The sequence below is a fragment of the Chrysemys picta genome, chromosome 8 (genome assembly GCF_011386835.1).
Source record: "Chrysemys picta bellii isolate R12L10 chromosome 8, ASM1138683v2, whole genome shotgun sequence".
Classification (NCBI taxonomy): domain Eukaryota; kingdom Metazoa; phylum Chordata; order Testudines; family Emydidae; genus Chrysemys; species Chrysemys picta.
In genome coordinates, this window is record NC_088798.1 from 72220882 (window position 1) to 72237314 (window position 16433).

At 51.7% G+C, this 16433-nt stretch overlaps 1 protein-coding gene across 3 annotated transcripts in view; it reads left to right on the top strand.

Annotated features, from left to right (window-relative positions):
- The window catches only part of DIAPH1 (diaphanous related formin 1), a 163342-nt gene extending 147172 nt beyond the window's left edge, over window positions 1-16170 (top strand). For 2 of the 3 annotated variants that reach the window (XM_065554809.1, XM_065554808.1), the window contains 2 exons: window positions 2395-2481; window positions 13197-16170. In XM_065554809.1, coding sequence (XP_065410881.1) covers window positions 2395-2481; window positions 13197-13360 — 251 coding nt within the window. In that variant the 3' untranslated portion in view covers window positions 13361-16170. Of the gene's footprint in view, window positions 1-2394; window positions 2482-8841; window positions 8889-13196 lie in introns of all 3 variants that reach the window. The other variant, XM_065554810.1, reaches the window with a different exon arrangement.
- Window positions 16171-16433: the final 263 nt, after the last annotated feature.

Here is a 16433-nt window from a genome sequence, read left to right on the forward strand (position 1 = left end):
GTGGTTCCAGCTGAATATGATAAAGGGCACTTAGGTTTCCATGGACAACTGGAAGCCCAGGAGCAGCAATGGAAGGATGACTGTGAAACACTGAGCTAGAGGATGGAACAGTCAGTTCCTCAGGATGCTTCCACTACCTTCCAGTTTTCTTGTTACCTAGTCTGGGGTGAACTTAAACCAGGCAGCTCTTATCCAGGACCCGATCTCAACTTCTCTAGGCTCAGCGAATAGTAGTGCTGGGTGTAGTCAGCGTGCTTACTGGACTGCCATGCAGCCTCCCCTTCATGTGGGCATTGAAAGCAATGAAGTCTCCGTGTGATACCCAAGCCTAGAGGCAGGTTGATAAGGAACTGGGAAACCAGAAGAATCGGGCTGCAACTGGCGATGACTTCCTACTGCCATCACTATCTCCTCCCCAGAAAGTGCTGTTCAAGGCAGCAAAATTTAGCAAGATTCAAGCCAGGGGATGGCTTTTTGTGTGAGAGCAGTGTGCTCAGCAGCTAGCCCTAGTGAAGTGATCCATTGAGAGAAAGCCTCAGCCATCCCTGCGGGCTCTTACTAAGGGGATGAGTCACAGTGATAAGTGCCATGCTCATGCTAGTGACCGCCCCAATGACTAATGCTGGGTGTTCTTGTACCCCTATGCTCGCAACCTTCCTGCTGCTTGGACACCTCACACTAGTGTTAGAGGCCTGGTAGCCACACAAGCCCCGGGGGTCGCACCCCAGTATAGTAGTGCCTCTCCTTTCATTTGCAGCTTAGTTTGGAGTTGGCCATTTTTTTCTGGAAAAGCAGTTACCAGCTACTTTGGTGTTGAGAATGTAGGTCAGGCACAGTGGGTTGTTTCTGCCAGCAGGTGGTGCTGTGGGCAGCGTGTCTGGAGCACACAGAAGCACTGACAGATGTTCTAATGTGATTTTATGGATTTAGGTTTCATCCAGAGCTGTTGTCATGGAAACAGATTTGCAGAGTGCTCATGCATCCATGGTTAACTCCTTCAGTGCCACACTGACTGCAAGAGGGGGCAGGGGGAGAATGCAAGGGACTTTCCCAAGCTCACTTTCCCCTCTTGTTATACATAGCTGTGAGGCAGGGAATGTGAGGGTGTCTGCTGGGCTCTCCTTCTTAAATGCATACTTACAGGGTCTCAGTCCTGGAGTGAAAGGGATTACTGGTGACAGCTAAATCCCCAGTTGCTGGGTGAATGGGGAACAGCCAGATAATTCAGGGAGGAGCATTTGACTTCACTCACGACTCTATTTCTAGAACCCTTTAAAAACTACAGCTACTGCTACACTGCCCTTGGCCCTCTCAATGGAGGAGGTTAGGGGTGTGTCTGCACTCTGCCTAGGAGTCCTGGGACTGTTTTCTGCACTTTCTGAACACCGCTTCTCCATGGGAGCAGAATGTGGGGCTCTCCCAGAGCTTCCTCCAGTTGGAATCGGGTGCTTTGCAGGAGCTTTGTGCTCAGCAGGAGAAGGAAGGACTTAGCTGTGTGTCTGCTGTTTCGATCCTGGACCAAGGCTATCTGTTGGGCTGCATGGCCTCTGTTACACAGGTGCCACATATAGCTCTGTTGGCACATACTCTGTGAACACAGTGACACGCTTGTTGCTAGGGAAAGAGAGCAGCTGAGGCCAGGTTAATCTCCCGAGGGGTCAGAGCACAGTACAGAGAGTGGTGGATGGCATTAATAATCAGAGACTCTAAAAAGAGAGGACCAGAAAACAAATGAGCCAGGCAGGCACAAGGAGAATGCCTGAGACGGGGAGGAGGGGGAACTGATTCTTTGACAGCCTTTCTGGCACATTCTCTGAAGCTTTCCGTTCTCTCAAAGGTCCCAGCTGCTGGGTTATTTTGCTGCTGACTGTGGCCTCAGAGGTTTTCCCTGCAACCCATTCCCCTGCACCTTTGGCAGTCAGCTTCTCTGTGGAGGGAGGAGGGTATTCCCATTCAGTTCTGTTCCCTAACCAATCTCCCCAGCTTCTGTACAGAGTGGGAAATTCCAGAGAGGCCAGCACCTTTTTTGTCTGTGCTGGGGTGGGGTACTTCTCCCCTGTGTATTGGGGCGCAGGAGTGTTCTCCCCCCTTCCTCTCCCCTGTGCATGTGGAGGGAGGAGAAGAGTCAATTCTTTTGTCCTTCCCCCCAGAAGGGATGGGATAGTTCTTTCACTGCTCCCCACACCTGTAGGGGGGCGGGGAAAGGTATGGAAAGTTCTTTGTCTGCTCCCCTGGCAGAGAGGGGCAAAGGAGAGATTGTTGTCCCCACACCCCCACTGTTCCCGTGTGTGTCGTTCCCCATGAGCAGGAGCACATGGTGAGGGAGGACTGGAGGTGGCAGAACTGAATTGAGCACACTACATGTCCCTGTTTAACTTACTGTTTTCCTTGCAGAGGGTGATGAGACAGGGGTGATGGACAGCCTGATGGAGGCCCTGCAGTCAGGAGCAGCGTTCCGGAGGAAGAGAGGACCTCGCCAGGGTAAGCATTGCTTGAGACAGTCCCCTGGTGCAGGGGGTGATGGAAATTGGTCTGTTCTCTGACAGTCAATCCTTGTGGCTAAGTATCCCACCTCCAACAGTGGCCAGAGGCAAGTATAAAAACTCCCATAAGGCACTTCATTGTGCAATGTTGTTCCTTCCTGACCCCAGCTAATTATCAATTAATACCCTGAAGCCAAAAATTTCACAGCACTGTTAACTAGTATCACTGTAGATGCTACTCCTTTGCATGTCTAAGCCTTTTCAGCTTCTCCTAAATTGTTCTCTGAGTAATGGATAACAAGTGTTGTTTGTACACAGTGTCTTTCATTCTGTCTTTGGTTCCCCAAATGCTTTTTGCAGCACTTCACCAGAACGGCATGGGTTAATCTGTGGGACTTCTCCTGACTGCACAGTGGTGGTTCTACTTTCATGCAGAAGTGATGAAACGCAACTGCACTGTTAAATGAAAACAGCTGGTAGAGACAGGAAAGGATTGTAGACATACTCACAGGTGGAGATTTGAGAAGATCTGGAGAGTTGATGCAGTGGCGAGGTACAAGGAGAATGAATCCAGATGGCAGGCACTGCAGAGTACCAAGAGTGGCCAGAGTGTGGAGAAGAGGAGGCTAATGCTAGAAGCAGGAGGAGGAGAGAGTGAGACAATGAGGTTGTCTTGGGCAGTTTTAAAAAACGGAGACAATCTGAAGCAGATTCAGAAACAATTGGGCTGCAAGAGAATTGTTTGAGAATTGTAGCTGAACTGCTTTGTGTGAGAGTGCGTCAGGAGCAGTGTGTTCTGGGTTTGCAGAAGTCTGGGCACATAGGTTCTGTGGAAGCTGCAAAGAAGAGAACTAGCTACAGTTATCCAAGCAGAGAACTTGAAGACCTGGATGAAGTGGGAGCAAGGACAAGTGCACAGGGTCATTGTTGCTAAGATGGTGGCAAATAGATGTGGGAGGAGATGGAAAGCTGAGTCAAGAATGACACCATAGTTACTGAGAATGGACATCTGAGTTGACTGGGAAGAGAGGAGATGCTGTTGGGTTTGAGAAAACTTCTGTTGTCCAGCAGAGTCACTTCTGAGCGGACATAAGGGAAAGGAAGCTGAGATGAAGCCACAACTTCACTGGGTCAGACAAGCAGATGTACAGTAAGGAGGGGCACATTAGGAGTGTTGAGAGAAACATACAATTCAGTTCCGTCAGCCTGAAATGATAGCAAAGATTTCTCATTAGAGATAAAAGCAGAAGGCCAAGAATTTAACCCTGTGAAATGCCATAGAACAGTGGTTTTCAAACTGCGGGTCGCGACCCAGTACTGGGTCATGAAATGTAAGTCACTGGGCCGCGGCAGCGTTGGTCAGCACTGCCGACCAGGCCGTTAAAAGTCCCATCGGCGATGCTGCCCGTCTAAGGCAGACTAGTCCCTACCTGTTCTGACACCACGCTGTGCCCCAGAAGCGATGAGCAGCAGGTATGGTTCCTAGGTGGGGGGACATGGGGCTCCACGTGCTGTCCCGCCCCGAGTACTGACTCCACACTCCCATTGGCTGGGAGCTGGGGGGACGGTGACTGTGGGTGAGAGCTTGCGCACCTCCGCCTAGGAGCCGGACCTGTTGCTGGCCGCTTCCGGGGCACAGCACAGTGCCAGGACAGGCAGGAAGCCTGCCTTAGCACCCCTGCTGCGCCACTGACCAGGAGCCGCCGGAGGTAAGCTCACGCCCCTTCCTGTATCCCAAACCCCTCAACCCCAGCCCCAGCCCAGAGCCTGCGCCCCCAATCCAGAGCCCTGACCCCGTCCCGCACCCCAATCCCCTACCCCAGCCCAGAGCCCCCTCCCACACTCTGAACTCCTCATTCCTAGCCCCACCCTGCAGCCCTCACCTCCGAACCCCACCTCTCTGCCCCAGCCCTGAGCCCCTCCCAAACCCCTCATACCCAGCTCTGTTGGGTTGTGGGCATCAACAATATTCTTCAACTGGGTCGCCACAAAAAAGGTTTGAAAACCACTGCCATAGAGGAGGTCTGGAGGCAGAGGTGGAGCTGCCTCCACAGATAGAGGTTTCTTAGGTAGGAGCAGAATTATGACTGGAGGGAACCAGAGACAAATGTATAGCTGTAAATTAATCTCAGGAGGGAGGAATGATCAACCCCTACGGTCCTGGTATGATGAAGAGGGGAGGGGATAGAAAGGAAGAAGCCATTTCCACCCCTGAAATATGGGAAGGTAAAGAAGGGGCAGGTGAGTGGAGAAAACGGTTAAAGATATTGGAGAGATGGCAGATCTCCAGCTGCTTTGAAAGTGGGGGAGGAAGAGAAATTAGTCTGCCATGCTAAGGGCAAATGAGAAGTATCTGCTGAGATTTCCAGCTCTTGAGCTGGGTAAAAAGGGGATATATGTGGCACTTGTGAATTTCAGAGTCTGCCATGCTAAGGGCAAATGAGAAGTATCTGCTGAGATTTCCAGCTCTTGAGCTGGGTAAAAAGGGGACATATGTGGCACTTGTGAATTTCAGAGTCTGCAGTTTATCATTGTACCTGGGGGAGCACCAGGTGCAGAAGAGAGAGCAAGTTCCTATGGAACTAGCTGACTTAAGATCAGAGGGGATAGGAGAGGGTTATAGATTTCAACTCAAGGGGCTTTGGGGGAAACCATCAGCAAATGAAGGCTCAAGACGGTAGACCAGGCTGGAAAGTCCCATGAAGTTGAGACATCTGAGAGCAGTGTGGTGGTGTGGTAAGTTTCTGAAGGACAAAGCAATGGAGAAGAGAGTTCAGATGTAGTCAGGGGGTGCTTGGTGATCATGGGTAAGTGAGGAAAGCAGAGAAGGCTGTGGCTGCTGAAGAAACTGAGGGGATGACCGTGGGCACGGATACAATTTTGTCGCAGAAAAATTAAGAAAAATTCATGGAACAATCATGGGGAAAATATACAAAATCAGGGTATGGTCACAGTGGGGCTGACAGTGGGAGCCCTGCCACCTGGGGCTGAAGCTGAAGAAGTCACGGAGATCTGTTAAAGTCCTGAAATCCGTGACCTCAGTGACCAAATTGTATCCTTAACCATGGGCATGGGTGGAAGCACTGACAGGGCTAATGGGAATAGTGTCCCACAATGCAGTAGTGTCCACTCTCACCTTCCCATGTTCCATTCCATGATGCAGTGTGCCCGCACACACCACACACTTTGGTCTTTCTGAGCATGCTCACTGGATTCAGGCAGGGAATTGCCATCTGGCAATCAGCTTTCTATGGAGCATCAGCAGTTTCCAGCACAGGAGGCTTTGGATTCTTTTTGAGGAGGAGGAGCATTTTCCCTTCAGTTCCTGTAAGAACAGGAAGGGAATATTACTCCATGTCTGTGGGATGTTAGGGATTGTGCCTTATGCCATAGGAGAGTTTGGGGATTAGGCAGAATGTAATGATGCAGCTCCTCACATTTCCAAGCAAGACTAAGGAATGAGAGGAGCAGACCTGGGTCAGCTTTATTGGATAGGCTGGGACTCTGCAGAGAGGATGTTGCAGCTGCATCAGGGGAACCTAGGCCCATTGTAAGTGCTGTCATCCAACTCCTGTGATTGTTTTTTAACCTTGCAGTAGGGGGCTCAGGAGGTACCCAGGGTAGAGTGGTGTACCCAGGGTAGAGTGTGGGGTAAGCCATCCAGAATGGGCAATGAGGCTTGGCTGTGAGAAGTATTGCTCAGTTTTCTCTTGCCATGGGTTTTCCTTTGGCTTGTGGCTGGATCCCTCTTCCACTCTCTTTAGCAGGGTGTTTCCTGTATGGTGCTCTAGTATGCAGAGGTACTCAGGGCTGGAACCTCATTTGCCAATTTGCATCTCTGCCAGTCTCATTAGTAGCTTGTGTCTTTGGGGGAACTTACTTATTGGTCTTCATTTCCAGGGGCATATTTATAACTCTCTAGGTGCTGCATTTCCATATGTTCCTGTAAATCTCCTGCCCTAACTTAGTGTATTCCATCAGCACTACCAGTGCACTCTCACTGGGACATGTGCTCTCCCCCCTCACCCTCCACCACCACTATGTGAGCTGTTAGGGCATTTCCTGGCCCCATATCGCTCCTCACCCTAGCTCATTGCAGCAACTGAAGAGCAGAGGAACTGTGTGTAAATCTTGTCAGCTCTGATCTTTGACTCTGTTCTCTTGGAGGCAGCTGTCTCTGTTCAGAGGCGCTAGCAGCTCCTCGCTAGAATGTAAAGGAATGGAAAAGCCAACAGGCCTCTGAGGACTCCGCTTAGTAGCTTAAAGGGCTCATTGTGGGGAGGGCGAGGGTCAGCAAGGGGGATTCTTTTCCAGCTAGTTTGTTAAGAAAGGAGTGCAGGCCACTGCAGTTGGCAGGATGTGTGCACATAATAGCCCAGTGTCCTCCGGCAGTGTGACTGTGCAATTATCCTGTAGTCATGGTTTTAACTCAATGATTCAGGGTTGGATTGTAACTTGAGTGACTCAACTGGTGTCCTTTTCTGTACGCTTGATGTTGCTCAGGCCATCTGCTGCTTGGGAGAGAATTAAGAGAATAAAGAAATCAGTCAGGAATCCTGCCTCCCCCAGTGAGGCTGCAGTCTGGCCCACATGTCCAAGGCTGTATCCCTACACAAGGGGCAGTGGTGTACCTGTGCTGGCCTGGATTGGGGGCTTGGCCTTCCCATCCTCGGGCAAGACAAGGCCTCTGAATGTGGGGTGGAGAAGTGGCCCCCTGTCTCCTTGTTAGCCAGTGTCTATACTGCCCTGCTGGTGGCAGAGAGAAAGATGACCCTCCTTGATAAAGGTGGGAATATACTAGCAAAGGGCAGTGAGTCCTTCCCCTGCCATCTCTCACTGCATTCCACAACACAGTTTGTTTCTGGAGGTTGCATCTTAATCCATGGCGAGAATCTAGTTTCTCTGGTTGGAGGCACTAATAGCCAAGTGGCTCTGAATGCTCTACTGATCCTTTGCAGAGCTGCTGGAGACTTGTGGTAGAACTGTGGGAGAAATCCAAAGTGCTTCTCATCAACAGTCAGGGTCTGCTCTGTTGGGCTGACCCTGTAGCCATGCTGCAAGCCTTTGCAGCTCAAAGCAGAGTTAACTGACACCAGGGAAAACACTGGAAGCTCCTGGAATATTGCCTACACTAGGGCTTCTAGCACAGCCATCAGCAGCATAGCTATACTGGTGGCAGGACTGATGAGAATTTGGGGAGGGATAGCTCAGTGGTTTGAGCATTGGCCTGCTAAACCCAGGGTTGTGAGTTCAATCCTTGAGGGGGCCACTTAGAGATCTGGGGCAAAAATCTGTCTGGGGATTAGTCCTGCTTTGAGCAGGGGGTTGGACTAGATGACCTCCTGAGGTTCCTTCCAACCCTGATATTCTATGGTTCTACCACTAAAATCCAGAGTGTAGGCCAGGCGGGCCCCTGGGGAGTAGAGTTCCAGAGGAAATCTGGGAGAAGGGGAGAGAGAACCTGATGGGATGGGGGTCTGTCTGTGTGTGAACGAGAACCTGCTGGATGTGGGAATGGGTCTGCGTATGAGAGAGAGAACACCTGCTGGGAGGAGGAGGATGGGGATGGGTCTGCGTGAGAGGAAGGGAGTGGGTTGCGTGATAGAGAGAACCTGCTGGTGGGGTAGGAGGGAGCATGAGAGAGGGGTAACCTGTCAAGGTCTCTTTTGGGGGGGGGAAGAGTATGTGTGATGGGTAGGGGGCTCTCCTACTAGTGGTTGCAGTGGGTGTACTGGATGCAGGCTTCAGCTTTCTTGCCTCGTTCTCTGGAAGAGTCTTTCTAGTGGTTTGGCTGTAGACCCAGGAGGGAGGGGGGAGAAGGGAGTTAAGATAGGTTTGAAACAAAGATTGAATCTGCCATTGTGTTAGCTGTGAGAACCCAGTTTGGAGGCTGGAGGGCTCCTACCTGGCCAGGAGACTCCGATGAGCATTTGGGGGTTCTGTGTCATGGCTGTCCCCATCAGCAGGCCTGTGTCTGGTGTCCCAGCAGAGCCTCTCTCTCTCTCTCACACACACACACAATGGCATGTGCATGCTTTCCCAGGCACTGCGGTACAAGACTACATCACTAGATTGTGGCGCATGTTCCTTCCCTTCCCATTTTGATGTTTATGAATGAGAAATGTGTCCGGAAAGCTCCGAGGCCTGAACTGGCCATACACAACCTAGGCCATCTGGAATGGTTGGAGGTACAAAGCCTGGTTCAGACAGGGTGTGTAACCCAGCAAGTCTTGCTTCAAATGCTGGGAGCTCCTGGGAGCGGTGGGGAGACACTTGGTGCTGTCTGTTCTCTGACTTGGGGCTGAAGGGGTGTTCCTAGTGGGCTCTGATTGGTGCCTCTCTTATTTCCTCTTGCCAGACTCTCTCCTGTCACTCTGTGAGGTGGAGGAGGATACACCTGAGCGGGTAACACCTGGACCTGTTGTTGTCCCCTCCCCAACTCTCATTGTGTGTGTGTGTGTGTGTGTGTGTGTGTGTGTGTGTGTGTGTGTGTGTAACCCCTCATGTGCCGCAGGCAGGGAGGGTTAGAAGAGGAGATTGAGACACACATGCAGCCTGAGGCTGCGGGTCCTGCAGTATCCCAGGAGTGGATTGAAACAAGCCTTTTTAAATGGTAACTAGGGAAGTGTTTGAATCTCGCACTAGTTCTTCCTTTCACTTTCCTATGTGAAGCATGGCCCGGCCTGGTTGCCTTTTTTGGACTTGGGACAGGCCCACAGAGCTGGGCTTGCCAGGTCACCTTGCTCTCCGGATTTGGCCATAGCAGGCTTTATTTCTTGCTGTCTCTCTCCTCGTTCTTCTCCTTTCCTGCCAGCATGTCCAGTGTTCCTGATTCTAGTACTGCAGTGATCCATCATACGAGAGTGCAGTCAGCTAACACCTCTGTCTACCCTTTTACTGCTTCAGTTATTCTCATTTTCCTCCTTCTTCTCTTCCCCACCCCCCACAGGAGCTCTCCAAGCACAGCCATAATCATTGCTCCTCAAAAAGTTTGGTTAGTGGACTAGGGAGCTTTGCCTGTATATTCCCGTAAATTTGGGTGTAGACAGCAGATTGGGTGTGGAGATTGTGGCGGGGTTGGGCCTGTAAGATGGTGATGCAGGCAGTGGACTAAGGGACTGATAGAGATGAGCCCATGACCATGGGTGCAGGTAGTTCAGGGCTTATCTACACTTATCAGCACAGCAGGAGGGATTCTCTCATCAGTGCAGATAATCTGCCTCCCCGAGAGGTGGTACCTAGGTTGATGGAAGAATTCTTCTGTTGACCTAGTGCTGTCGACACCGGGTGTTAGGTTGGTATAGCAGCGTCTATCCGTTGTGTGGATTTTTCACACCCCTGAGAGATGTTGCTATACAGATGTAAACTCCTAGTGTAGACCAGGGCTCAGGCTGTAGTATGAATGTGCCCTTAGGAAGGGAATGCAGGAAGAAACCTGGGAAGTCTGTAGCAAGGATAAGCCATTGAGCAAAAGGATTTAGGCAGGGAAGGGGGGTCTGTGCCTCCCGTTTGATCTGAGTTGAAGCAAGAGACGGGTGGGGGGTGATTCTGGTAGAGACAGCAGATGGGAAACTGATGGGAATGTGGACTTGGGCAGGGAGAGATGTGATGGGGATCAGCCTTAGGAATGGAATACAGGCATAGGCTTGGAGGGCTACAGTAGGGATAAGGATGAAGGAGGTGGTGCAGGGAGCATACAGGAGAAAAGCTCAAAGAGGTGGTACCGGAAGCAGAGTGGAGGTTTGTGACATCGTTTAGTGATTAGGATTGGGCTGCAGGCAAAGGCTTGGTAGTTTAGGGCTGCAGGGCATGGGCTTGGGCAGGTGAAATCTCCAACAGGGAGGGGGTGGGTGCAGGTAGGGCAGTGGGTTCCTCGGACAGGGATAAGCACCTAGGGCCAGGAGAGTTCCAGGGAAGCTGTATCAGGGGAAAGCCCAGGGGCTGTAGAGAAGAAAGGTCTGTAACCAAGGTGCAAGCAGGGGCCTGGTGTGGCTGTCACAGGGATAAGCCCTGTGTGAGTGTTGTACTGAGGATAGGTATTTAGCAGGGTCCTATAGGGAGCCCTAAAAATGATTAAGCCACGTGCAGGGAGCCTCCACTTGGGAATTGTAGTTATGTACTGTGCTTGCCGGTTGCATGTCTCCTTTGCATGCTGTTGCGTGTTCGTTCTTGGTGTTTGAAGCCCAATTTCTAGAGCAGGGGAGGGCAAACTACAGCCTGTGGGCCAGATCTGGCCCGTCAGGGTTTTCAATCCAGCCCATGGGATTGCCAGCCCTGTGGTGCAGCGGGGCTAAGGCAGGCTCCCTGCCTGCCCTGGCCCGCACCACTCCTGGAAGCGGGCAGGACCATGTCCCTGTGGCCCCTGGAGGGGGGGGGGCAGAGAGCTCTGTGTGCTGCCATTGCCTGCAGGCACTGCCCCCTGCAGCTCCCATTCGCCGGGAACAGGGAACCGCGGCCAATGGGAGCTTTGGGGGTGGTACCCACAGGTGAGTCCAGCATGTGGCAAAGCCACCTGCCCCACCCCACCCCCAGGAGCCACTGCCGGACATGCTGGCCACTTCTGGGAGCGACACAGGGCCAGGGCAGGCAGGGAGCCTGCTTTAGCCCCATTGCATGCCGCTGCCACCCCGGAGCTGCTCAAGGTAAGCAGCGCCAGGATGGATCCTGCAACCCGAATCCCTCCTCCACCCCAACCCCCTGTCATGAGCCCCCTCCCACACTCCGCATCCCCTTCTGGACTCCAACCCCCTGCCCTGAGCCCCCGCCGCACCCTGCATCCCTCCTGCACTCCAACCCCCTGCCCTGAGCCCCCTCATGCACACCACAACCCCTCCCACACCCCAACCTCCTGCCACAGCCCTACATTCATGACCCTGCATACAATTTCCCCATCCAGATGTGACCCTCGGGCCAAAAAGTTTGCCCACTCCTGTTCTAGAAGCTTCATGGGAAGCTTCACATTAGAAATGGCTTTATTTTTTCTGTCTTGTAAAGAGTTAACTCCGTGACTGCAGTGTCTCAAGGCAGCATCTCAATTGCTGCTTTGTATTCCTGCGTGCATCCCCTTCTGCATTCTCCTCCCAACAGATTTCCTCCTGGACAGTCAGACCTGAGACAGTGCCTGCAAGTGGACCATAATATGAATGTGTGTATGCATGTGTCTCAGCGTGTCTGCCTGACTGTGTGCAACAGCATGTAGTGCACAAGGGCATCTGATTGTCTGTGTGAGTTCTACAGTTTTCCTGTGTGTGTGTGTGTGTGTGTGTGCACACCAGAGTGTGTGCACCTGTTCTGATTAGTGAGTGTGGGAGCCGGTCTGTGTATGGATATTCAGCGTATGGAGCTGTCTGAACTTGCATATCAGTGATGTTTGTTGGTGCATTGTCCTCCCTGCATGAGTACTGTGCCCCAGCCTCAGCCATTCATTGTCCTGGAGCCTGCCGGAGTCCCCAGCAGGGCATAGTTGCTCTCCTAATTCAGGGTTGTTTGCTTGGCTGAGCCTCAAGCGTGATCTTAATGAAGTCTGGAGCATCGTGTTCTGGCTGAGCTCAGGCCTTAAGCTGTAAAGAAACATCTTAAGGGATGAGTGCTGTCTGGGTGTTGTGCTACTGGGACACCACAGCTCATCTGCAGCTGCAAAGCACTATTGGCTGCTATGTCCATGGGGCATAAAAGGCCATGGAGTTATTTTGAGGGGTGCAAAGTTTAGTGGGGACAGCCTTCTCCGTTCAGCCTTGTGCCTTGCCTGCCTCCCTTCTCTGCTGGGAGCACAGTGTCCCCATAGGAAGCCCTTAAGCTCTATTCCCAACCCCAAGGGATGGGGAGCTGCCTGTTCTGTGATGATCATATTCCTGTAGTTTGGTTCTGTTCTCTGAAGTTTCCATGCTAGTGTGTGGAGAAGACCTTCAACTCTCAGAGGTTCTTAACCTGTGATTTTTAACTCAGGGTAGATGCCTCCTCCCACAGCTTAGCCTTCTGGGACAGAAACTGGGAACTGGCTTTATTGGGCTATCACCGTAGAAGCAGAGAAGTCCAAGGACACGTGCACTGAATAGTCTAGCTCATACACTCAGCAGCCCATCAACCTACACTGTGCTAACCTGATTCTGTGGACTCAGTATGTCTTTCCCATCTGTGACATCTATTCTCCTCTACTTTGCCAAACCAGTGTAGAAGTATTCTATTCATTTCTAAAGGGCCTATAACCACGGTATCTGGGCCTGTAGCATGGTTTTCTACACCATATTCTACAGAATATTGTACAGTCTACTTATAAATTTCCCAAGTGATGGGGCTCCCATTTTCCTGTGGGAGCCTGTTCCACAGCCTCATAGATGTTACTGTAAGAAAGTGTTCTCTGAGATTCAGCTTAGATTTTCCTTTGCTTAATTCCATTCCCGTACTCCTGGGTATCCCATATTGCACTTCCCCATTCCCACCTCTTAATCGGTTCCCTTCACTTCTTGGTGTTCACAGCCTTCAAACTCTGGACGCTGTGTGACCATGGCCCTTTGGGAAGGGTCCCCGATGCCTTAGGAACACTGAATGCTTCAGGAGCATTGAACAAGCATTTTTGGGGGTTGTCAGTACATCACCCACCATGCCTCCGAGCCTGCTCTCTCTGAGCAGTTGGCGCTGGAGGGTTGTGAGCTGTGCCAGAGTAAGCTTGCATAAGTTTCTCCGGGCTATTTATCACAGTCTCTTCTCTTGCAGCAAAGAGAAAAGCCGGCTGTGCTGTCACCTCACTGCTAGCCTCAGAGCTGATGAAAGACGATGCGCTGAGTGCAGTACCAAGCAAGGCAGTAAAGCGCACCGAGGCAGCAACGGATGGAGGGACCCCTGATGATAGCATGGAGATGATCAGCCGTTCAAGCTAGGCCTGGGCCCCAGACTAGGGCTGAAGCCTGCAGGACTGAAAGAGTTTTACAGAGGAAGCAAAATACACTGGGTCACTTTGCAATCTTTTTGCATGGATCTGAGGGGCAGTCTGATTTCCTTCTTGCTCTTAGGGCTGCTTGTGCCAGCTTTGGCCTTACGGTTATTGTTCCATATCTCGTCTCCAGGCTTCAGTCTTTCTGCCTCTCAAATTACAAAGCAAAAAGCTTTACCTGAATGTAAGCCATGCTTGGAGCAAGGTGAGCGATACTGGGTCTAGCTCTCCCTTCCCTGCAGGGGGATGGTAGAGTGTACTGGGAGAAAAGGGGCATTGATGGAGAGTTTAGAGACCACAGCCCCACCCAAACATATCACTGCATTGGGTGTTGCCAAAGCAGGAACATTACAAGCTGCCTTAACCCAGTTTGTTTGTAACTTTGGGGGACGCTGCTGGGCCAGGCCAGCCAAGGCATCAGTTCCACGGGTGACTTTCCTCCAATGGGTCTCAAGGTTCCCAGCCCACTCCCTTATCACCAGTATGTGGGAGGAAACCTTGTAGGTAAATTTAGCTGGACTTCTACTTCTCCAACTGCTGTGCTGTGTTCTTGGACTAAGCACCTTATCCTGCGCCCTGTCCTCACCGTGTGCTAGGAGAGAAAGGGGCTCTCTAGACACCTGAGGTGCCCTTGCCTCCTTCAGGACCTGCTGCTTTCCTGCTCTTCACATGCCCTCCCTTTGCTTGCTCTATTTATTGCTAGCATTCCCTTAGCAGAGCCCTTCCTGCCACTGTGGAAATGATGTCATAGCGGTGATGACCCAACAGGAAGAGGTGAGTGTTTGCTTGGGGGCAAGAAGCTGCTTCTGGTGTAGTAGCTGCCTCTGCATGCTTTGGAGCCTAGGAATAAAAGTTGTTGTGTATCACTAAGTGGCCTGAAGTTGAGACCTCCTCCTATCCAGTGTCACATGCCTGAGTGAAAGCATTCATGGCAGCTCCCTGGCAGCATCTGCTTAGAGTGAATCCAGGCTGCACTTCTATCTGCACAGGACTCTCTCCACTGTACACGATTTTCCAATCTTTTGTGGCAAATCCCTTGTGTGGCTGCAGCACGAGGGCTGGGGGCTGCAGCATGGGCCCCAACTTCCTCGAGGCTGCTTGCTTCGGCTGTTGTGTTGTGCCATGCAGAGGAACTCCCTTCCCTCCTTGCCATGGCAACAGATGGGTGGAGCCTCCCTTTGGCTAAGAAATCACTTTGCAAATGTATCTATTTTTGTATCAGATTTTGTTTTAAAAGGAAATTTGAATGTAAGATAAAAATATCTGAAACATTTGCATGTTTGTGGAATTGCCTCCCTGCACTGTATGCCCTTCATTGTCCGCTGTAGGACGGAGGAATTGCCTGCCCACGTCCAACACAGCACTGTCCCTCTCTGTCCTCCCCAGGGGGATTGGGCTGCCTACTTGCTGCACTTCCTCTGGGTGCCATCCCCATGGGCAGAGAGTTGCCTCGTTCATGCACTGGCTGAGCCTGTCTGTTATGGGCATGAAATTAGGGGAGTGAAAACGCTGGCTTTAGTGTCTCCCCTTATCCCTGGTGTGAGATGATGTGTGATACAGTGTAGTTTAGCACCTATGGTTCTGGCAGCTCATAGCACTCCTGCTCCAACCTGGTTGGGAGTGTGAAGAGCAGAGATGTGCCTGACATCCCAAGGCAGCGGGTGTGGGGAGCAATCCTGTCCCATGCCTCACCATGTTCTCTGTGGGCGCAATAGCTGGGAATGCACATGGCTCGGCCCAGCTTCGGGCCCGTGTGTACTGAGGTGCTGCTGTTCTTGTAATTTAATATATTTAAGGTGTCACGTTTGTGATGTGGTCGGAGTGCGGGAGTGATCTGTAAAGGCCCAGTGCAGACTGGGCCAGGCACACACCTCTGCTGCTGTTGCACCTGTGAGCTCTCTATACACATGGGCGGGTGGGCTTTGCATGCACCTGTCCAACATTAGTGCCCCAAGCCCTGTGCACTCTGCACTGTGTAACTACCCTGCCTGTTGTGTCTGACCCTGAGAGCAGAGCTGCAGGCACAGCCAGCCCTAGTCCTTGCAGGAGGTTCTCTTCCTAGGGACTGCTCTTCACAAGCTGGGGGTCACAGAGAGAGGCTCCCATTTCTGCATTTGAAAGATAGTGAATTACAGGCATCTACTGTCCTCAGCTTATAGGACCTCTGCCCCATTCACGCTCTGCCTGTGGAACTCTTCACCCTCCTCTTTTACAAAAGAAGGGTGCTGGGTCTGGAGCCTCTCGGCTGTGCTGGGGGAGAGAAGCAGCAGCATGGGGCCTGAAAGGTAGTTGAGTCTGCAGCATTCAGGGAAGGAAACAGGTTGGGGACTTTAGTTCTGGGGAGAGAAAGCAGAAGGGACGTTAACAAGGAGAACCGGCGCAAACAGGCTCTGATTGTAGCTCATTCTGGTATCCAGTGTCCCGTGCATCCCCCCCCCCCCCCCCCCCCCCCCGAAGTTTTGTGCAGGTTGAAGGAGTGGGGATTGAAGACTGCTGCAAGAGAGGAGTGGAGGCCCTTCTGTGGGGTTACCTGTGGCACTCTGAGCGGCAGTATGGGGATGTGTTCCACTGCAGCCTCCTCCCCAAACCAAAGGTGTCACACTGGAGTCTTTGCAACTTTTATTTTTCAATCTACTTTGGTTATGTTTGATAACAACAACATTCCATTTTCATAGTGTTGGGGTATTTCCTGGGACTTGTGATCATATCTGATTATTTTGGTTTGAAATGTTAATAAACAATTGGAACTGTGCAGGATTTTCAGCCTCCCACTTCCTTTTATTACCAGCATGACACTGCTGGGCCCTTTGGCAGTGATGCAATGGCCAGGGTGTCATGGACGCCCCAGCCCTTTCCAGCTGCATTGGATGTGATTGGAGCAGAGGTGGAGGGACATTTTCAGGACAGATCTCTCCCCCCCCATCTCCCGGTCAGTTTGTGAGGAACCCTGATCCCCAGATACACCCATTCCCATTGCTGTCACATGACTCAGCAGCTGTCACTTGTGACAGTGCAGTAAG